The sequence below is a fragment of the Nicotiana sylvestris genome, chromosome 7 (assembly GCF_000393655.2).
Source record: "Nicotiana sylvestris chromosome 7, ASM39365v2, whole genome shotgun sequence".
NCBI classification, from domain to species: domain Eukaryota; kingdom Viridiplantae; phylum Streptophyta; class Magnoliopsida; order Solanales; family Solanaceae; genus Nicotiana; species Nicotiana sylvestris.
Genome location: NC_091063.1, coordinates 131,008,840 through 131,032,308, shown reverse-complemented (window position 1 = coordinate 131,032,308; position 23,469 = coordinate 131,008,840). Strand labels below are relative to the sequence as shown.

Sequence of the window (23,469 nt, the reverse complement as noted above, 5' to 3'; positions counted from 1 at the left end):
ACAGAGCTTTAAGCATCAGCCTCATAGACCTAGGGCACCAGCGGTTTCTTCTTCTTCTTCAACTGAACTCCATCACCACCGGAAATAGCCAGAAACTGGCGACGGAATCTCGTTTCGTCAATGGAGTTCGTTTAAATCTCGTGGAGAGTTCGTTTGAGGTTGTCGACTGAGTTTCAAGTTCGTCGCTCCATTTAGTGTAACGTTTCTGTTGAGATCGAGTCCCGTTAAAGCTCGTCCGTAGGTCTCTAGCTCTGTTCGTTGGGTCCGTTCAGTTCCGTCGAGGTTCGGGTTTTGGTCCGATAAAGTTTCTGTTCGGATTTCTTGTACGTGGGCTCGGGTTGGTCATTCAATGAAAGGTTCCGTTTCTCTATTCTTGATTTCTCCTGTTTGCGTTTCCATGACAAATTTGTTAATTTGTAAATGTTTTACGTTGAAATGACTTTCTTTTTGCACCCCGATTTGTTTGGATTTGCTGGATATGTCCATGAAGCTGACAGATCTTTGCTCATTATCGTTGAAGTGTTTAAACTCAAGAGTATTTAGCATTAATTTGTGATTGCTATGGATATTACACATAATGTTGATTATGTTTAAGGCATTTGTGAACCTTAACCTTTTTTAAGTATAATCCAAATTGAATGCTTTCCATGAATTAATGACTTGCCTGCCGAATACATGCAACAGACAACTACTGTGGTACTAATAGAAATGCAACGGTAAGGTATTACCATCCAATACAAATGTAAAGAAAATCCACGATGCACAAAAATCTTCATTAGCCTCTAGCTTGAGTGAATTTAAGAGACTTGTATCAGTTTGTAGCAAATGTCTCATGTGGAATAGTCGGAAATATTGTTCTTAATTAATCTATCTTGATTATGTACATGTTCGTGTGACATAATTATGATTCTAAAAACCAATTCGAAGTATGCGTTCGCGCAACTTCGATCATATTCTTCTTAATAATAAAATTGTTTTAATAAACCACTAATTAAATTTAGTTCATATAGTCCGAGGTGTGCCATCCACCATTTAATCATACATGGCCCTCGTATTAAGTTCATAATTTAGATATTACAAATAACAAATGATCGTAGTTTGCTTTAGGCACGTTTGATATACCATTGCGATTGTGGACACGTCCGCGTGACATGATTGTGATTTCTAAAAACAAAATCGGAGTATACATTCGCGTAACTTCGGCTAAACTTTCTTAATAATAATAAGCGTTATTAATTGTGGACACGTTCGCGTGACATGATTTTTGACGTGTCAAACAAATGGGTACACGTACGCGTGACTTAGTTCAAGATAATTTTCTTAATTAAAAGCGGTAAAGGGGTAAATGCACATAGGATCTAAAATCAGTAATTTTAATAAGCCAAGTATGATCAGAGCGACCGTGCTAGAACCACGGAACTCGGGAATGCCTAACACCTTCTCCCGGGTTAACAGAATTCCTTACCCGGATTTCTGTGTTCGCAGGCCGTAAATAGAGTCAATTTTTCCTCGATTCGGAATTTTAAACCGGTGACTTGGGACACCATAAATTATTCCAAGTGGCGACTCTGATTTTTAATAAATAAACGATTCCGTTTCGATTGTCCTTTAATTGGAAAAACTCCCTTGTATTTATACCCTTTTTGAGGTGTGGGTAAAAAGGAGGTGTGACAGTCACGAATCATATGCCCTCACAATCACATCAACGACAATTGATTTCAATCCACACATTCGCATCATATGCTCACATATATCAAAGAAATCACTCACCCTCACAAAAGAAGTCACATGCATGAAATTGATACCATAAACTTGCCCTTAAAGTAAATCTCAACTAATGTAGGCTTGCTCGACCCAAAATCAATTAGGACTTTTTCCTGGTTGTAATGTGGGCTAAGGGACGAGTAGGATAGATTTCGGAATATGGACTAACCCTCCTAAGCACTTTAACACATCACATGAGCAACTTTAGCGCAAATTCTTCAACCCACTTCACTTCCATAAACAATATCACCCTACAAATACTCCCTTCTTCTTTAAGCACTATATTAATTCATACCCACTAGTTGGAACAAGACACATTGTATTCCTCTCTCTTTTTTTCCAGTTTATTCTTCTTTTCACTCAATTTCCGCTAGTGGTGTATTAGTTTACAAAACAAGTGCACCTTTCTTCCTTTTATTGGTTCTACTCAAAAGCCACCCCACACTTAGTTCCTTCTTACTTCTTTTAGCGCTCGTCTCACAATTAAAGTGCTTTAATAGGTAAAAAGATCAAAACAATGTCAATTAAGAACAAAAAGGGTATAGGCTAGTATGCCGGTGCCAAACAAAAGTCCATAGGCTCAAAAGGGTTAACTAGGGACAAATTTTATTTGTGACAAGCAATTAAGCTCAAAAAGATCAAAGAAAGCCTAAAATCATTTTTCAAACCGAGCATCACCTAAAATTCCGATTCAACTCATATATCAGGCAAGTTCTAGACACAAGTACAATACATGGACTACACAAAAACCTCACCACACATGGCATAAGACTCATTCTAGATCAGCTCATCAAGACGCTCCGTTACGAGCATTCAATTCAGCAACAAACATATAAATTAAGGCACTTTAGTGAGATTCAACAAATAAGATTAAGCATTAGACTCTAGGGTCTATTGTGTTCAGGTGTGTCAACGCTATGTGTTCTTTTTTGATTCTCTAGCTCGTAGCCCATTAACCTAATCTACAAAATAAAAAGAAAACTACCTATACCCGGTTCAAGTTAAACCCTTGGAAAAGAACTGTGGCTTAAAGAAAAACCAAGGGGGAGTTGCTACACTATCTAAGAAAAAAAAAAAAAAAATCTTTTTGGTGTTTTCTCTAGACTAACTTCCCTCAAGAAAATTGTCTACAGGATCCGTCATCAGGAGGAGTCTACGTATTTGCCCCCCCTTTTTTTTGACTCAGTCCCTCAAGAACCTCGTCGATAGGGATCCATTGTCGGGACGATCCATATAACTATTTTAAACCAACGATTCCTACTTAACAACATCAAAATTATCAAAGCAAAATGAAACAAAACAAAACCAACAGTCAATTGATACAATCACATATATACAATGAAGGAATCCCCACCCCACACTTAAAAATGAAGACATGTCCCCATGGCTTAAAATTTGAAAGAGCAGTGAGGTAAAGGAACTTCCCTGAAGGTTCACTCCTGGTCGAAGACGGTATCTGGGTTGATGTGGCACGCACGACCCAGAGCTCGCAGCCAGCCTATGAATTTCTTTTTCGACTTCACTTTTCGGTCAGCTACCGCGTCTACTCAAGTGCCCAAATCAGTCATGGAGGTTTGCAAACCAGCCATCTCCGCATCCATCGCAGTAAAACGGGACACCCGGGCAGCTCCTGAAGATGTTGCCGTCCCAGATGGTCCTGTTGCTGCCACATTTTGCTCCTGAGCCTGCGATGCTGTCCCCATGTTCTCCTCAGCATCCTCTCCGTCATGAGAATCATCAGAGCTACTATTTGCAGTCCGGCCACCTCTCGCCTCCTCCTCTACTACTCCCGGCTCCTTGCCCGTGGTCACCTTATCAGCACGGAATTGGCCTTCTCTTTTCACCAACCCATCCACAACTAGATTTTCGGGCACCTGAGCATCCCTGCATAGTTGAGTAACTAAAGAAGGGAAAAAGAACCCATACCTTTTGACTTGGCTGCGGACGAATATCTCTTCATGCATCACTTTGGCCACGTCAAAGTCGTGACCATTTACAAAGCACCAAATCAACGCAGCGCGGGGCCCATTGACCTCTATAGTATTGTGAGACGGAATCAAGCGGTTGTTTATGAGGTACAGCCAGCACTTCCCTTCAAAGGTAAGTGCTGAGGAGTGAAACTTCTCCCCATAGTTCAACCAGACCACTTCTTTCCCGGGTGCACAAATTGTCTCAAAGAATCGCGCCTATTTTTCGTTTGTTGGGTTGCGGCCGTATTCATAGAAGTCATCATAACCAACCAGAGGTGGAGGAATCTGGTAGGCCGTCCATATCGCCTCAACAGAAGCATTCACTGCACTTCGGCGCACCGTGACTACTCCATTATCATGCTCCGCCACATTCGCATAAAATTCCCGCACAACCATTGCATTGCCCTCACCGGGCTCATTAATGAATGTGTGCAACCCCTGCCTCACCAACTCCTTGTACATGTGAGGACAGTGTCTCTGGAGCTGTCTGACGTTAATACCTCTCTCCGAAATTGGCATTTTACGAGCCTTTTCTGCAAAGCGAGCCTGAGCATTAGCCGAAACAAATTTGGAACTATCAAAGGAGCATGCAGGTGCAGCCCTTCGTGACCTAGATGAACCAGCCTGGCTGCTCGACGAGGCCTCTGTGGCGCGTCATTTCCTAGATGGAGTCATGATGCCTGCAAAACGGAGACACATTAGCACAACCCAACAGAAATTTTGTGACTCAATGCAGTTACTCAGACTTCACAAGCATAAGGGGTCACAAACTATATAATCACGATCATTGGGACCTTTTCACAAACACCTTGTGGGCATTAGGCCTTCACAACCCCTTTTTAAACTTTTTAGAACAAGAATCACCCACTGACACTCACCAACATCACATATCAAGTGGGATTCCACCCACACTTATCATCCACCAACACTACAATATCTTGCACCAATTTCTCTACAAAATCTAAGTACAACTACTACAACATAAGCATAAGAATACAACCAAAAATTTTGAAAAAATAGAGAGAAATAAAATAAAGAAAGAAAGAAACTAGGGTTCATACCTGTGGTGAAGGAGAATGGGGTAGATTCTAGTGAACTCGGGGAACTGGGGGGGTCGTGAGATGGGGGACGGGTGGGTTTGGGATTTGGGAGTGTTTGGAGGAAGGTTTTGTTTGTGTTTGAGTTGGAATGAGGGAGGGGTTTTCTTTTGTTGAATGGGGGGTTCAGGTATGGTGAGGGAGGGGGGGGGGCGTTTATTAGATGGGAAAAAGGGGTAATTGAGTCTAAAGAATAAACAAAATAAAAAAAATGAAAAACTGAAAATACACTTGAAAACGCCGGATTTTTTTTACGGAACTAGCGTGCCCAGATGCGCGAGCGCGCTAGACTTAGCGCGTCCAATACAGAACCCAAGAGCTACTAGCACGCCCAGATGCGCGTACGGTATCACGGTCGCGCTAGTAGCGCGTTCAACAACGCGATCAGGTGTGCGACCAAGGTAGAAACTTTGCAGTTTAGTGCGCCCAATAGCGCGGGCGCGCACCTTGGCGATTTTTTTCTTCAACTTTTCACCTGTTCTTACCCCGTTCGATGGCCTTAGCACCTACCCTTTGTCACCTGCATTGGTTAGCTCTTCCCAAAAAAACAAAATTAACACTATTACTATCGTTGGGTTGCCTCCCAACCAGTGCCTTATTTAACGTCGTGGCACGATGGTTACAATAATTCAATGGGTTGCCTGCCATCTAGCGCTTGATTTAGCGTCGCGGCACGCCTCAACACATTCTCAAGCATCCATCAAGTCCACCGAGGTCTTGTGACGTGCAAAGTCACCACCCCAGTAATGTTTTATCCTTTGACCAATGACCAAGAAAGTACCAGTTAAACTCATATCCCGCAACTCTACAGCTCCATGAGGCTTCACACTTACCACAACAAAAGGGCCTGACCAACGAGATTTAAGCTTTCCTGGGAAAAGCTTCAACCTTGAATTGAACAAAAGAACTTCTTGCCCTGGCTCAAACTCTCGATGTTGGATGTGCTTGTCATGCCACCTCTTAGTCTTCTCTTTATACAATTTGGCATTTTCATATGCGTGCAAACGAAACTCATCAAGCTCGTTGAGTTGCAACAACCTCTTCTCGCCAGCCAAGTCCCCATCCATATTCAGCTTTTTAATTGCCCAATAGGCCTTGTGTTCAAGTTCGACGGGCAAGTGACATGCCTTCCCAATAAACTAACTTATACGGAGAAGTACCTATGGGAGTTTTGTATGCAGTTCTATATGCCCACAATGCATCGTCTAACTTCCCTGCCTAGTCTTTTCTATTTGCACTCACTGTTTTCTCAAGAATCCGCTTTACCTCTCTGTTTAACACTTCTACTTGACCGCTCTTCTGGGGGTGATAGGCAGTGGAAACTTTGTGCTTGACTCCGTACTTTGCAAGAACATTATTCAACAGTTTGTTGTAGAAATGCGTTCCTCCATCACTGATCAACACTCTGCGAGTTCCAAAGCGTGTGAAGATGTGCTTCTTAACAAAGCTTACCACCACCTTTGCATCATTAGTGGGAAGAGCAATGGCCTCCACCCACTTAGACACATAATTTACTGCCACTAAGATGTACCTATGACTATTGGAGTACGGAAACGGTCCCATGAAGTCAATTCCCCAAACATCAAAAAGCTCCACTACCAGAATGTTTTGCAGCGGTATCTCGTGCTTCTTTGTGATCATTCCGGTTCTTTGGCACCTGTCACACATTTTAACAAAGACGTGTGCATCCCTAAATAATTTTGGCCAATAGAAATCTGATTGTAGCACTTTCTGGGCGGTCCTGTCTCCACCATGATGACCTCTGTATGGCGAGGCGTGACAGCTATGAAGTATGGCATTCATCTCCTCCTCAGGAACACATCTTCGCACCAATTGATCTGCACAGAGCCTGTATAAGAATGGCTCATCCCATATGTAAAGTCTCACATCATGCAGGAACCTTCTTCTATTATCGGGTGTCAATTCTGGTGGTGTCACCCCGCTTGCAATAAAGTTAACATAATCTACATACCACGGGGCTGTGCTTGAGGTGATTGACAATAACTGCTCATCCGGGAATGTTTCTTTGATTGCACCCCCTTCAGCTACATGGTTCCAATTTTCTAATCTGGACAAGTGATCAGCCACTTGATTCTTTGTTCCTTTGCGATCTTGGATCTCTAGGTCAAACTCTTGCAAGAGGAGGACCCATCGAATCAATCTCGACTTGGCGTCTTTCTTCTCAAATAGGTATCTGATAGCTGAATGATCTATGTAGACGATGACTTTGGTCCCCACTAGATATGACCTGAACTTGTCAAATGCCCACACCATGGAAAGCAACTCTTTTTCAGTGACTGTGTAGTTCATCTGAGCCGGATTCAGAGTTTTGCTCGCATAGTAGATGGAGTGGAAGATTTTATTTCTCATTTGCCCCAAAACAGCTCCAATAGCCAAGTCACTCGCATCGCACATCAACTCAAATGGCTGCTCCCAATCCAGAACAATTATGATTGGTGCAGTCACCAACCTTCCCTTCAGCTCCTCAAATGCCTTCAGACAGGCAGTATCAAATTTGAAGGCGACATCTTTCTCAAGCAACCTACACAAGGGAGAGGAAATTTTCAAGAAATCTTTAATGAAACGATAATAAAAACCTGCATGGCCCAAGAAACTGCGAATGCCTTTGACAGATATCGGTAGGGGCAATTTTTCAATCGCTTCAACCTTTGCCTTGTCCACCTGCAAACCATCTTTGGATACCTTGTGCCCCAAAACTATACCTTCACGTACCATGAAATGGCACTTTTCCCAGTTTAGCACCAAGTTAGTTTCTTTACACCTAGCAAGTACTTTATCAAGGTTCATCAAGCAGTTATCAAAAGAACATCCAAACACAGAAAAATCATCCATGAACACTTCCACAAACCTCTCAACCATGTCAGTAAAAATGGCCATCATACACCTTTGAAAAGTCGCAGGTGCATTACAAAGACCGAAGGTCATTCTCTTGAACGCATACGTGCCATAAGAACACGTAAATGTGGTCTTCTCTTGGTCCTCTAGGGCTATAGTAATCTGATTATACCCCGAGTAACCATCTAAGAAGAAATAGTACTCCTGGCCAGCTAATCTATCAAGCATTTGGTCAATAGGGGGGGGAAGTGGTCCTTCCGGGTGGCATTGTTCAATTTTCTATAATCAATTCAAATTCTTCACCCGGTGACAGTTCTTGTAGGGATTAAATCATTATTCTCATTAACTACTACAGTCATCCCCCCTTTCTTGGGTACTCATTGAACTGGGCTTACCCATTTGTTGTCTGAGATAGGAAATAGAATACATACATCAAGCCACTTAATCACTTCTTTTCTTACCACCTCTTTCATGATTGGATTAAGTCTGCGTTTTTGCTCTACACTGGGCTTGTGTCCGTCCTTCATGAGAATTTTGTGCATGCAAAAGGCTGGGCTAATGCCCTTAATGTTAGACATCATCCACCCAAGTGCTCGCTTGTGCTCATGTAGCACTCTCAACAGCTTTTCTTCCTGCAATTTAGACAAGTCAGAAGAAACAATAACAGGTAAAGTGTCAGAGTCACCCAAATAAGCATATTGCAGGTGAGGTGGAAGAGGTTTAAGCTCCAATTTTGGGGCTTCCTCAATTGACGGCTTTAGAGGAGGTCCCTCTGGCCTATTCAAAGGCTCAAAGGGGTGCATCCCTTGCATGTACGCACAAGATGTATCTAGGATGTGCATCATATCCTCAACCTCCTCATCAGCCCCCAGGATATCAAGCAACATAAGTGCTTTCTCTAGAGAATCGTCTAGATATACACTCGGATAATGAATCTGCTCATCAGCCTCAACAACAAATATCATTGAGAGCTCCTCATAGTGGCGGGGAAGTTGGATTGCTTTGTAGACATTAAAAACTGCTTCCTCGTCATCTACCCTCAAAATCATCTTTCCCTCTCTCACTTTGATAATTGCATCACCAGTAGCTAAGAGAGGTCGCCCCAATATGATTGGAACCAGTTCATCAGCCTCATAATCGAGGATAATGAAATCAGCAGGGAAGATGAATTTCCCAATCTACAGCAACACATCTTCAATCACCTCTTCAGGGTGTGCTATCGATCTATCAGCCAGCTGCAACATCACAGTAGTGGGCCTTGGAGCTCCCAGGCCCAATTGTTTGAACAAAGACAGGGGCATCAGATTTATGCTCGCCCCCAAATCTCAAAGAGCACAACCCACATCAATATTACCAATGCGCACAGGAATCGTGAAGCTGCCAGGATCCTTAAACTTTTGAGGGAGCTTATTTTGGACCCTTGAAGTACACTCCTCAGTAAGTGCCACTGTCTCAAATTCAGTTAATCTTCTCTTGTGAGCCACTAATCTTTTCTGTACTTAGCATACTTTGGAATTTCACGAAGCACATCAACAAGTGGGATATTCAATTGAACCTGGCTCAACATAGAGAGAAATTTTGTGAACATGCAATCATCATTCTTTTTCTGCAATCTTTGGGGGGAAAAGTGGTGGTGGCCTTGGGGCCTCCACTGGCTCTGGAATTTCAGCAGCATTCTTTGGCTCGTGAGTCACTTTAGGGATCAACTCTCCCTCAGGTATGGGCTTGTCTTTCTTTTTCTTTGGCACTTCCTCTAGCTCTCTCCCGTTTCTAAGTGTAACTGCATTCACTTGAGGGTTCTTTTCTGTATCACTGGGGAGAGCGCCTACAGGTCTAGTGTTTTGATTTGTTGCTAACTGCCCCATTTGCCTCTCAAGATTTCTGAAGTCGGTCCTGAGTTGCTGATTGTCAATCAACAACTTCTTTAGCAAATCATTGGTACTTTCTTCCATTTGTTGGGGTGGTCTCTGAGGCTGATTGAAACTCCCTTGGGGTCTATGCTGATTCTGATTCTGTTGATTTCCACCCCATGAGAAGTTGGGATGATTCCTCCAATTTGGATTGTAAGAATTCCCGTATTGTGCATGCTGATTCGGTGGACCTCTGTTCTGTTGCCCCACATAATAGATAGATTTTGGATTTGTGGGGAATATATCACTCATATGACTGTCGCCACAGAGTTCGCAGCAAATAGTCATTTGTTGTACATGTTGCATTGTCTGTGGCTGCTGCATTGCCATCCTAGTCATCTGATTGGCCAGCTTTGCAATATCGGCTCTCATGGCTGACACTTCGTCGAGCTCAAGTAACCCAACTGATTTTTGCTTAACTGTCTTTCGTGAATCACCATCACCTTGCCAGTTATTATCATTAGCAGTGAAGTTATTCAGCAAGATTTGGATTTCACTGTACGGTCTGGCCATGCAACTACCCCCACAAGCTGAATCAAGATTCATCTTTGAAGCATCATCTAACCCATTTACAAAAGTGTGACCCAATACCTCGTCCGTCTGGCAATGATGAGGACAATCTCTGAGAATCTTCTTGTACCTTTCCCATGCTTGACGAAGTGTCTCGCCAGCTCGTTCTTCAAACCCAAGAATTTGACTCCTCAATATCTTTGTTTTCTTAGTGGGGAAAAACTTGATTAAGAATTTCCTCACCAGATCATCCCAAGTGCGGATTGAATTCGCTGGCTCCTTATCAACCACTCCTTAGCTTCCTCGATCAGTGAAAAAGGAAAAAGTGTCTGCCTGACATAGTCCTTGGAAACGTTCGGATAATTGCAAGTGTCCATAATTTCCAAGAAATTCTGAATGTGCCTCTACGGGTCTTCATGAGGTAAGCCCACAAATAGCCCTGTGGATTGGATCAGTTGCACCATGTATTGTTTTAGCTCAAAGTGCCCAGTGATATCAGGCTTCATAATAGCCTGAGTCATATTAGCCAGACTGGGCCTTGCGGCTTCGATCACCGCACGTCCTTATTACCTGCCATCTCAATTGGCTATGGTCGAACTACGATGTCCAACTCTCTTTCAATTCTAGTTCTAGCGTCCACCTCCCTCCTCAATTTGTGAAGTGTTCGTTCAATTTCAGAATCAAGAGGAAGGAGATTGTTTGCGCTTCTACTTCTTCGCATTCAAGAAAAGAAAACCTGTATTGGCACAAACAAAGTGAACTGAAAATTAAAACATGAATAAATAAATAATAAAAGCTCAACTCAGTCAAGTAGCTAATTTCTAAGTCCCCGGCAACGACGCCAAAAACTTGCTGCGACCAAAAACACTCACGCAAGTACACGTGATCGTCAAGTAATAGAGTAGTGAGTAGAGTATCATTCCCACGAAGACTTATGATTAATTGTTGACTAATTCAAACTCAATTAATTTGTCTATCCAAGAGGTTTTTCAAAAAATAGAGATGTAATTGTTTTACTACCTAAACTACCAAGCAATAATCTAACTAGAGAAATTAACCAAACAAATAACAATTTCGAGTAACAAACAGTAGGAGAGGATATTCTAGGGTCACATGCTAGTTATCAATCGTGTTATGTTCTTAGCTTAAAATGACTAATCGATTTACCTGGATTGTTGATTGACAGGGTTAATGTTACTCATAAGAATCTGTCGAGTTCTTACTCGCCTATTCAAGTTAACTCTATGCCTATATGTCTATGGAATTAAGATTAAGAAGAATGCATTTACAATTCATGTATTTCAACCAAGCAAGGCAATTGGGTATATGTCTATCCCAATTGCTAATCCGTTCCCCGAGGCTCGGGTTCAAGAACTTGCCCTATTTAATTCTATATGCAATCTAAAGTTCCCACTTTCGAGTTCAACTAAAGATTCGCAGATAATATTTTACTGTTAGCTACTCAGCAAAATAATTAAAAGCAGAATTAAATAAACAACCCAATATGATAAACCAACTTTGTCAAATTGAACTTCAAAGAACAACATTCATGTTTCACCTATGACCCTAGAACAATGGGTTTTAGCTACTCATGATAGTGTTCATCACAAATAGATTCAATTTCATCCCAAATAGTAAAAACCAAGAGAAAAAAAGAAGAACTTGATGGTCAAATCTCCTCCTTGTCTCTTGTCTCTCTATTTCTTGCACTAGACTATGAAAAACCTCCCCTCTCTTCCTTGGGAGAGCTTAACTTTATATAGGTTAAGTGAGTTTTCCTCCAGATTTCCAATTCTACCCCTAAATAACTCTTCCCGGATTTTGGACTAGCGCGACCGCGCACCTGGACGCGCATCTGGCCGTGCTAAAAGTAGTGCGGTCGCGCACCTGGGCGCACATGTCCAGTTCTGTGTTTCATCACTTCTGTTCCTCGTCTTCAAGCGTACTCAGCTCTGAGGGGTCTTTCTTGCTCCAAAATGGTTCCAATCACAACTGTTTAAGGCATCACCTAGGCTCCTTATCCTGCAATATATACAATTCACAATTAGAGATTATTTTTCATCAATTAACCATATTATGTTATTGGAATATAATTAAGTGGGAGCATAAACAATCGCCAAATTACCTAGATTTAACCTATTATCACAGATCATCTTTTCTCTAAGGTATTAGACTAGTAGACTAGATAGAAAATAGCAGCAGAAGAAAGAAGAAGAAGAAGAAGAAGAAGAAGAAGAAGAAGAAGAAGAAGAAGAAGAAGAAGAAGAAGAAGAAGAAGAAGAAGAAGAAGAAGAAGAAGAAGAAAATGAATGAGGAGAAGGAGGAGGAGAAAGGGGGCTGAGATTATTTAAAAAGTGAGTACAAGTTAAAAGTTTTTAAAAAATGGGTATAGGTTAAATGAGGGCGACTAAATAGGACGCCCCGTGCAATTTTTACAATTTTAACTAAAACTAGCCCAAAATAAAATATCTACCAAAAATAGCCCAAATGTCATTTTGTAACACAAGTCTATTTTGCTAAAACACAAAGGCAGTTCAAACATTTTGAGACATTGGACTTGAGCAATATTGCAATGTTTTAATTCATTTAAGTTGAAATTCAGATAATCGAGCATCTTAATTCGATTTAGAAATCACTATTAAACGTTAGTTTATTGGATTGGATCGAAAGATTAAACTGAAAACTCCATGGACAACCATTGAAGTTTGCTTAAACTTGAATTCAAATTTTTGGTTTTTCGAAATTGAAATTTATTTTGAGTGGGTATTGTTGGAATAGATTGGGTACATCTTAAGAAATTTGAATCTCAGTTTTGGAATAATTTGGTGGAGTTTTAAGATGGTTTGAATTGAAAATTCGTAGTAAAAGATGAACATGAAAAAGATGATATGTGTATCACACAGTGTACCATTTGTGTATCACATACGTATCATATATGTATCAAATATGTATCACATTTATATCCATGTATATATGTTCCCAGATCCCACTAGTGGGATTTTACTAGGTTGTTGTTGTTGTTGTTGTTGTTGTTGTTGTTGTTGTTGTTGTTGTATGTATATCCATGTATATATGTGTATGAGATACATGCATGATACACGTTTGATACATGTGTCACAGAAGAATTTTTTAACTCGATTTTAACTACGAATTTTGATACTTAACCAGTCCAAATCACTTCTAATATTGCTGAAATTTGTATATTGCCTCATCTATATGTTTTCTACAAATTACAACCATACCCATTTAAAAAAATTCTTTTCTATCTAATTTTTTTATATTGTATATTATTGATAATAAATTTTGACCCCAAACTAGTGGTATTTTTGGATCGATTCCATGTGAAGCTTATAGACTGCATTTTAGATTAGGATTTTACTTTGACTAGGTTTTAAATAATCTTTTTTTTTTTTAAAAATGCCGTTAAGGCCCAAACTACAGGATACTAATAACAAATTCAGAAGAAGAATAATGGAGAAAAAAAACCCCTTCAAATGCAAAACAATGGTCGGTAGTTTATGTGGCTAGTGACTGCACTGTATTCTCGTGCACATGTTCATAGCTTTTTAAGAACATTCTGGAGTAGTTTAAGTCAATGCCATCATGTGCATGCAACTATTATAGTATCTGTTCACAATGATTAAAATATGTAAAATTATTAGTTCCGTTTATAATTGTATCGTTCCTATTTACAACATAACAACATAAAGAAAAAAAAAAAAGAAAAAAAAACTGTGATAGCGCTCATAGCTGGTGCAATCATACCAACTGAACTTAGTATGATCCATTTATTTTTAATTAGAAGTATCAAATTCAAAACTAAAAGTAAAAAATTCTTGTAAAAAGCGTTTTTATCGTTTTAGTAGGCCTATAAGATGCAAAGCCAGATTAATCATATCATTAAGGGCTTGTTTGATATAAGAGATAAGGAATAATTAATTTTGGGATTAAATTTGAAATGAATTTATCTCATGTTTGGTTGAGATAAAATCGTGATATAACTAATTCTGAGATTAGTTATCCCAAAGTTACAGTATTTTTTATCCCTATGAAAGGATAGAATAACTAATGCCAAGATAATTAATCTCGGAATAATTAATCATGGAATAACTTATTTCCCGACCAAACGATCCCTAAGTTTCATACTAGTACTAAATCAGATGGACATGGAGTCCACGTAGACTCAGCAGGACCCACTCAGAATCCACGCAAAACGGCGACAACGGAAGTTCGTTACTTACATCCGAAACTCTAAGCTTTTCCACAGCTCATCCTTAACCAATCATTTCAAATTTTTCAATCATATTAATTGTAACTAATATAACTTGCTAGAAACGGAGTGTTACTAAAAAACAATTAATCATATACTCTTCATAATTATCATAATTTTTCATTCCAGAATAATCCTCAAAGAAATAGAAAGACAAAACTGAGTTGTCAAATACAACGCATAAAAAGTTTTGTTTCTTGTTTTTTCAAAGTTCTTGCCTTTAAGGCACTTCAACTTCCTTTCTCAATCCCCCATTTCTTTTTCTTCAGTTTTCTACTTTGAAATTCCAACCCCATAATAAATTCTTCAAATTTTTCTAAGGCGTTACATTTTCTGTGGTAAATAAAAGATTCTAATTTTTAAGATATGTCAGATCCAAACGATCAAAAGGCAACAGTTGGTGCACCAATACCAATTGCACCTCCGGCCGCCGGAGATACGGAGAACCAGACGCCGGCAGCCGGAACCGGTGTGGGACACATCATCAGGAAATGGAAAAGAGAAGATTTGCTGAAGAGGGGTTCTTTGGGTTTGCGTTGTATTGCTTTGCTTTTCTCATTACTTGCATTCATTATCATGGCAAGCAATAAACATGGTGATTGGAAAGATTTTGATAGATATGAAGAATATAGGTACAAATTACATTTTACACCATCATCATGGATTTTGTTTTTGTTCTTTTTTAATATTTATGATCTAGAAGTTTAATTAGATTTTGGTGTTCATGACCATCTCATCTAAAAACGTTAGACATAACACATCTTTATTTACTTAATTATGTCCTCACCACATCCCATTATGCGCGAGTTCCTTTTTCATGCTCTGGTACCATGTTGAACTGTATGACTATCTCATCTAAGTCACTAGATAAATCACATTTTTATTTACTTAATTATGTCCTCAACATTTTGAATCAAAATGTGGATAAGTGCAGGTATGTGCTAGCTATAGCAATTCTGTCCACATTGTATACAGGGTTGCAAGTAATGAGACAAGTGCATGAACTTTCAACTAGCAAGGAAGCCTTTTCGCGGCAGAATTTAGCTTTGCTAGAATTTTTTGGTGATCAGGTTTGTGATTTTTTCATAAAAATGCATAATTGGATTTCATTTAACTCTGTGAATGGTATATTGATTTGGGATTGTGATTGAATTGCAGTTGATGGCATACTTATTACTATCAGCTGCATCATCTGCTGTGCCACTGACAAATAAGATGAGAGAAAACAATGACAACATATTCACAGATTCTTCAGCTTCAGCAATTAGCATGGAGTTCATTGCATTTCTAGCTCTGGCAGTTTCCGCTATGATTGCTGGATATAAACTTTCAAACCAAACCTACATCTGATAAGATATCGAACATACTGTCTTATTGATTGTTTTTTGTGTCTCTAGAATTCCTTCATTTGTTATCAAAACCACCACATTCGACCCTTGTATATGTGCGTCAAAGCAAGAAAGACATTCACTGTTTGTCTTGAAACCTGTATGTAAGAAATCACAGTACAAATTCATTTGTTTATAAAGACTTTCGTTCATTAAACCAGTGCTCTTCTTGCATCTTGCTGTGTGGTGCTTTTGGTATATCAATTTGGTTGAAGTCTAAAAATTTCAAGAACTGAAATATCATATCAGATGGAGTCAATTTTGTTGTAGCAAATGTTAGATTTCAATGAAAAGACATGATTACCTACTGAATGACAAAGCTTAACTGATGTATTTAGCTACTGGTAGAGAAAGTGATGTTTTTAATGTACTTGTCTTCGAAGTCTAGAAAAGAATCTTGGTATGGTGGAAATATCTACTTGATTTATGGTTAAACAGAAATGAGAAATCTTGAGGCGCAAGGCTGAATGTTAACTTCTACACAATGAATATTCAAATTTCCATAAAAAATAAACAAATAAAATTCAACTTTCTACAATGATGTCACTGTCCTACCTTACTTTGACAGATTTATGTTATACAAATATCTTAATGGGGAATTACAGCTGCCAACCAATCTATAGCTAAGAAAATAAATTAAAAAATGGACTAACTCTTATTTGGAATCCTAAATCCTAACTAGGTATTATAGGCAAACACTATCATAAATTACATTGAATACAGTGAATTGAGATGGAAATCTGTATCTGTTGCAATCTGCTATGGAGAAATATCAGTTAAGGAAAGAGCTGAAGAAATCATCTTTAGGTTCTTCTTTGGTTATCGGCTTGATGTTGCTCATGGACTGCATTTGGTTCATGTAAGATCCCGACGAGGTATCAAATCCTGAATAACTTGAACTTCCAGAGCTCTGTAACATCTGCAGGGTGATGGGTGGTTGGTTCTGTGTTGTTTGTACCCTTGTGTTGAAAAATGTGTCGTTAAAATTCATTCCTTGGTTAGAGTTGTTAGCCAACATCGAAGGCCTTGGAACGACAGGCATGCTGTTGTTGCTGTTGCCTGATGGAGGTTTATTCATAGCGTAGCTTCCACTACCACGTGCTGCAGGAACATCATGGTTGTGTTTTCCTTCATAAGTTGTGATCACCGCCCTCAGATCATGAGAAGCTCGTTCCACGTGCTTCCTAACTGGACAGCCAGTAAATGTGCATTTGTAGTAGCTCCTGTAGAGATATAAGCAAATGACCAACATTAAGACTGACATTTTCATCACAAGTAATCAAAATTAGAAGCCATGAAATGAGAAGCTTTCCATGAATAAGAAAGGACAATGTGCGTTAGCTCGCTATTTATTCAAACTGCTGATTCAATTCTCTGCATATTAAGATGCAGTTATGAACAAAGAGCTAATGTTCATGGTATAGGGATTGCTCACCTTGGATTTGGATTGCCTTTTACAACTTTTTGTCCATATTTTCTCCATCTATAACCATCATCAAGAATATCAATGTCGCTTGTGGTTTGAACTACAATTCTAGGTTCTCTTACTGTTCTACTTGCAGATGATATGACCTCGTTTTCATTGTCACCCTTCCTGAAAGGACAATTACCATAACAGAACATCAGTTATCATATAAAGGACCAACAAAAGGGAAAACATTCGAGAGATTTTGTTTTAAGCTTACCATCTCTTTGCCTCAGGTTCATTTCCATCATCTTCTCCTGACTTGCTGACAGGAGACCCTTGATCAATGTCCTCGTCACCAAAAGAAGCCGAAGAATTGTCTGTCCCAGCAAAGGAATCTCTTTGAGCATTATCAAGAAACGCGTTTGGCTGATTTGTTATATCCAAGTTGGAGTAAGCAAGGTTTTGAATCGACTGTGAAGACGATCTTCTAGTGGACTGAGGCTTTGGATGATTATGGTTCCCCTTATAAACTATCTCAGTAATGTGTCCATCCAAATTCCTTTCAACCTTCTTCTTTGTAGGACAGTTAGGGAATGTGCACTTGTAATAGCTTCTCGGATTCTCGCTTCCTTTCACTTGCTTCTGCCCATATTTCCTCCAATTGTATCCATCTTCTGCTTTCTGTTCTCTAACATATTGAGATGGTTGAGTGTAATGTACTGGAGCTGGATTACTCTGCATCTTCTCCTGGGAGAAGCTTTGAATTGGAACCACTTCTGATTTCACCCCTGTAGTTTTTGCAGTGGAGAATTCATTTTGCTGGTTGGCATGTTGTTGCCTTGTCATTAAGTCTTCCTGTTTCATCCAATTAATATATCATAAAAACAAGTTTAGAGATTTCCAATGGAAAGGAAACTTAGAAAGAAAAGAAAACAATTTATGGTTGGTGATGTAAGACTTTAGTCATCTATATTTTATTGCAAATTGCAATCTTGCTTCCATGTCATGACCAGCAAAATGCACAAAATATTAAAAAAAGGGCAGTCCGGTGCACTAAGTTCCCGCTATGTGCGGGGTCCGGGGAAGGGCCAGATCACAAGGATCTCTTTCCAAAGAGATAGACATAATATGGATTCTATGTAATTGGATCATTGGAGGGAATATTGTTAGATGGTTCAACAATTAACTGCTATTTAACCTGATAAGCTGACATCTTTTAAAGTTTCAATGCTACACATATTTTGCAGAAGACAATAACAATAATTAAGCTCAATCCCTAGCAACTTGGAGCCGGCTATATGAATTTTCACTAATCATGTAGCTCCATTTAAGCTCATCTCATACCAATATTATGCATAAATAATGTAAACTCGAAAATTTCGGACAACTAAATATGATAGGAGAAGCCAAACAAAAAAAGGAAAAGAAATATACCAATGAGTTTCTTGGAGCAGAAGACTGAAACATTGATGATGAAGTAGCAGCCCTACTTTGGAAAGAGAAATCAGAAATCCTTGAGTCATCCTCCTTTGAATTCAAATTACCAAAACTCCCTGTAGTTGGAGATGGAAGAGTCTGCTGTAAACAATTCAAAATCAACAAAAAGGAAATTCTTGGTCAGACCAGTTACAAGATATTAATTTTGAAAAAAGTATAAACTTCAACAAAATGTAAATCATTTCAAGAAATTAGCAAAGAACTTACATTGGAATTGTTAAACAAAACTGGTGAGTCCAAAAGTACAGATGGACTTAAAGAAGGAGGAAAAGCAAGATAAGAAGAAGGAGAAGCTGGTGATGAAGATGAAATCATTGGCAAAGAACAAGGTGGAAATGACTTAAACTTTGGAACTTCATCTTTGTTTTGTTGATGCATTCTTTGATCACTGAACCCCCAATTCAATGAATTCTTTTCTTGGTTCATAGAACTGTTATTATTCCTCATATTATTATTATTATTATCATTATCAGAAAGAAGGTCACTAAAAGATGAAAAAGAATAGTTGCTAGTAAAAGAATTCATAAAAGTATTCATATTTCCACCTGAAGAAGCCATATAATTTTTTCAAGAAAATAAAAACAGGACAAGAAAGAATTCAAACTTTTTGAGAGGTTATTGGGTTCTGGTTTGAAAAAAATTTAAGAGGAGAAAAATGATGAGTGCTTAGATTTTATAAACAAAAATAGGTTGTGTCTGTTTGCTTATAAATTCTTGGCCTTAAGTTCTTTGAGGCTTCTTCTAGGAAGCTAAAAGGTGTTTTTGACCGTGGAATTTTTGGAATTTTTTTTTCTAAGTTTTTTTTCAATAGTCAAAGCTTGTGGCTTTGACCAATTCTTCGGCGGCTGAATCAGAAGGGAGCTGGGTATTAATCCTCTACGGTTGATAACACCGTACAGCAATCAGCAGCAACATGACATTGATCAAATTAAACAATTTAACTGAACTGTATATTTATATCAAATTAAGCAATTTAACTTTGAAAGTTATAAATTTAAGTAAAAATATCTATCGTTTAATTGTGATTAAGTGATAACACATATGTGAGAGATAGATATATGACATTTATGATTTGATGTAAACAAATCATATTATGCATACCTAATATAGTAATATCTCTATCCTTTAGCTAGCTGACAATTTTTGTTTATTCTACTTTTGTCAAATTTTCGTGTTGGTATTATTGTAACATTAGTGGAGCTCTAGTCCATGTGGTATACAATTTTTTATTTTTTTTATTTTTATTTTTTTAATTTTTTTTTTTTTTTTTTTTTTGTGTGTGTGGATCTTGAGACCATTTTCTTTGCAAATTAGTTTGAAAAGTTTTTATAGGGCATGTGAATTACTGTTAAATAGTATCAAATTATTCCTTATCTTACATTTGTCAGGGAACAACTCGGCCATGTAAAAGTCATTATTGGTAGTAAGTCCAGTATAAAAGATGAGTGGTATACTAGTATATATTGATTAATGTAAAAATAAACAAATTATGATAAAATGTTCTCTGAATGCTATACTTTTGTTAACGAGCGACTCTGCTAACTTGTTTTGTGAAATATTATCATTTTTCGCATCCATTTGCAATAGGTAATTGAAAATCTTATACTGTAAGTTTTCTACAATATTGATGACCAAATATTGCAACTTTTACCTAATATCTGAATTTCTAAAAGTTAAATTTACTATAAGGTGAGAGTGAGAAAAAAATTGTTCTTGTGAATAAATAAACTAAGAAGTACAACAAGCTCAATTTATATTACAATACCCTTTTCGGCCCTTTTTGGTTTGACTATATGAACAAGTTGATATATATCTTGGTTAATTATTTTATGAGTCGTGAGCATGTGTTGTTTTATAAAATGATTAAGGGTGACGTGCATACTCTTTACTCGTTAATTAGGACATTAAACCAGTAATTTTAGAGTTTGTTTATGAATTGTGAAATCTTAGTGAAGGATTTTTACAAAGCAATCAGCTATATAGCAACGGATCCAAAAATTTGAATTTATGGATTTAGAATTCTAGAAAAAAATATTTTACTGTGTTATGGATAGATTATTTTATCATATATGTAAATTTCTTAATGCACATATAAATTTTTAGAGAAGCTATTGGTTCTACCGAATCTGTAATTAGAACTCCATTCCATCTCTAATAGTAGGTGGACCAAGCAAGCCTTAAAGTGTGTTACTACTTGGTCAAAGTCATTTCTTAGAGTTCCAGTCCAAAGGTTGGATAAATATTTTTTAATAAGAAATAAATAAATGAAGAGCCTACAAAGAAGAAGGTATATATCTTCGATTACAATAAAAAAGATTAAAAAGATTATATAGATGATCCCTACTACTTGGAAATATATTTTAGAATTGTTAGAGAACTTCTTATGTATATATATATATATATATATATATATATATATATATATATATATATATATATATATTTACTTTTACTTTAATTTGGATAATGATTATATTAGGTTGAGCTTAAAGAAAAAAAAATGAAAATTTATATTTCGGACCCCAATTTTTTTAGGAAGAAATTACATCATATATCACTTGGGCCATACAGCCCATTCGAAAATAGCCCATATTTGAAGCCCTTACCTGGTTTAGCCCAGGTTGTATATGTTATGAAATTTAGTTTTCACCCGGTAGCCCACAACTTAAAACAACGGTTTTAATATTTTAAATTTCAATTTCTTTGTTTCTTTTTCTCTCTCTTCCTCACGCTTTTCTCAGAGACGAAGGTAACCGACCTCCATTGTTGGGTTCAAGTACTTTTTCGAGCTTTCACTCTTATTTTCAGATAATTTTCGTTTTATTTTATGCTTTTACCACCGTTTTGGTTTTGAATTTTGTTTTATTTTTATTTTTTTTGCTTTTTTGATTATGCTTATTTTCTTTACAATGTTATTGTATTTTTCGTTTGATTTTGTGTTCCTTCTATCTTCGTTCTGGGCTTAAAGTTAATTTTTCAGTTTGCATGCTTTGTTATTTCGACTTTTAGGGTAGAATTTTTTATTTTTTGATTTTTGTTACAATTTGGGAAAATTGGCCTATGCTTTGTGTTCATGGCCTTTATTTTTGGTTTGATTTTTGTGTTTTCTTTCACTTGTCTTCACTTTTGTTAAAGCTTTGTTTGTTTGTTTTATTATAGAAAATACGTTCAAAAATACCTGTTTCTAAAAGCAAAATGAAGGTTGCTGGAAAAGACGTTAAGTTCGATTATGCGAAAAGATTGAGGGACTTGCCCTCAAGCCTTGATTCTGAAGCTAATGTGCATGTCCAGGCTCCAAATGATGATGATTTTGAGTCTCCTGCTCCTCCTAAAAACTCGCAACAAGAGAGCAGTCGAATGACTCGTTCGCAAACGAGGAATACTCCCACTCCAGTTAAATCATCGAGGGACTTGCCCTCAACCCCTGCTCCAGTTAAATCATTGAGGGACTTGCCCTCAACCCTTACTTCTGAAGCGAATACGCATGTCCAGGCTCCCGATGATGATGATTTTGAGTCTCCTGCTCCTACAAAAAAGTTACAACAAGAGAGCAGTTGAATGACTTGTTCGCAAACGAGTAATACTCCTACTCCGGTTAACATCATTAGAATAAGGAGTAAGAAATATGGGAGACCTGAAAAATCAAAGAAAAGCTAAAAGTTGATTTGGTTAATGAAGATGATGTAGGCCCCAGTGTTAAACCGAAAAGGAGAAAGATCAAGGACAATGGTGACACTGGTCTTGATTGCATATCGAAAGAACAAAGGTTTGTTATTCGCTGCAAATTGAATGAGAGAAAAGCTAAACTGAAGGTATTCCCTGTGTTGCTATTAATTTTATACATGCTTATACAATTTCATACAAAGTTATACAACTGTTTATACATCTTTATACAAGTACTGCTATACTAATTTATACATGTTTATACAATGTTTTAGTATAGTTTTTGTTCCTAATCTATTTCTTGTTATTTTTTCATATGCAAAGTTGGGGACTTCTATATAAAACCAGTTGATCATTTCCACAACAGGATTAGTTCCCATACCGAGACTAATATTATGAGCATTTTGAAGCAATGTTTGACTGACACGCAGCTTCAAATATTCCGTGCTAGTTGTTTTGGGTACTTCTTGGACCTCCCTCAATTTAAAATTCAAAATCAACTTATTCATTGTATACTATTGAGAGAAGTCGTCCTAAGACGGGAAAGAGAGTTGTGGGTGAAAATTAATAGTTGTTTACTGTGTTTTGATATTGGAGAGTTTGCTGTTATCACTGGTTTGAAGTGTGTAGAAGACGATGCCACTTTCTGTGACAAACCAGATGTTAATAGGTTGCTAAAAGAGTATTTTCCAAGAGATGGAAAAAAGGCTATAACGAGGGGGCAACTTCTTGATCGCTTCAAGAAAAAGGACTGGAAGTCGGACGAAGATGCGTTCAAGATGGCCTTGATGGTGTTTGTCCATCATTTCATATTCCCAGATGCCAATAATCATGGTATAAACAAAGATGATTTTGATATCATTGAAAGTGGTCAATATCAGACGTATTCCCCGGGAAAAAAGTCATTTGAAGATATTTTAAAGACAATGAGGGACAAACAGTGTGACTATTTGATAATGTATAGGCTTGGAGGTTTGCCACTTGCATTACAAATATGGTTTTTGAGTGTTGCTCTATAGTTGATAAGCATCTAGCTGTTTGCGTTGGCACAAATGTGCCATGCATTCTTAATTGGAAAGTCACTAAAACTCCAACATATGCGGATTTGACTGGCGAGGTGATCATGTGTAGTATCG

At 37.9% G+C, this 23,469-nt stretch overlaps 2 protein-coding genes across 3 annotated transcripts; one reads left to right on the top strand and one right to left on the bottom strand.

The window, feature by feature from the left end:
- The first annotated feature begins 14,443 nt into the window (after positions 1-14,443).
- LOC104244190 (CASP-like protein 4B1) lies at positions 14,444-15,922 on the top strand. Its single transcript, XM_009799559.2, has 3 exons — positions 14,444-15,009; positions 15,312-15,447; positions 15,536-15,922. Exons 1-3 carry the CDS (start codon positions 14,744-14,746, stop codon positions 15,725-15,727), a joined length of 594 nt encoding a protein of 197 aa, XP_009797861.1. The 5' UTR covers positions 14,444-14,743; the 3' UTR covers positions 15,728-15,922.
- A 307-nt stretch (positions 15,923-16,229) lies between these two features.
- LOC104244191 (probable WRKY transcription factor 26) lies at positions 16,230-19,309 on the bottom strand. Of its 2 annotated transcripts, none has more exons than XM_009799562.2 (5): positions 18,878-19,309; positions 18,608-18,748; positions 17,451-18,028; positions 17,201-17,359; positions 16,230-16,988 (listed from the first exon to the last, which is right to left on the bottom strand). In XM_009799562.2, exons 1-5 carry the CDS (start codon positions 19,226-19,228, stop codon positions 16,538-16,540), a joined length of 1,680 nt encoding a protein of 559 aa, XP_009797864.1. In that variant the 5' UTR covers positions 19,229-19,309; the 3' UTR covers positions 16,230-16,537. The 2 variants fall into 2 exon arrangements, with proteins under 2 accessions (XP_009797864.1, XP_009797862.1); XM_009799560.2 differs by having other exon boundaries at positions 18,608-18,751; positions 18,878-19,308.
- Positions 19,310-23,469: the final 4,160 nt, after the last annotated feature.

Coding starts and splice junctions, on each gene's coding strand:
- LOC104244190 (XM_009799559.2), top strand. CDS start 14,744: ATGTCAGATCCAAACGATCAAAAGGCAACAGTTGGTGCACCAATACCA. Junction 15,010..15,311: donor GATAGATATGAAGAATATAG/GTACAAATTACA, acceptor GGATAAGTGCAG/GTATGTGCTAGCTATAGCAA. Junction 15,448..15,535: donor TAGAATTTTTTGGTGATCAG/GTTTGTGATTTT, acceptor ATTGAATTGCAG/TTGATGGCATACTTATTACT.
- LOC104244191 (XM_009799560.2), bottom strand. CDS start 19,228: ATGGCTTCTTCAGGTGGAAATATGAATACTTTTATGAATTCTTTTACT. Junction 18,752..18,877: donor TTTTGTTTAACAATTCCAAT/GTAAGTTCTTTG, acceptor AATTGTTTACAG/CAGACTCTTCCATCTCCAAC. Junction 17,360..17,450: donor GAACCTGAGGCAAAGAGATG/GTAAGCTTAAAA, acceptor TTGTCCTTTCAG/GAAGGGTGACAATGAAAACG.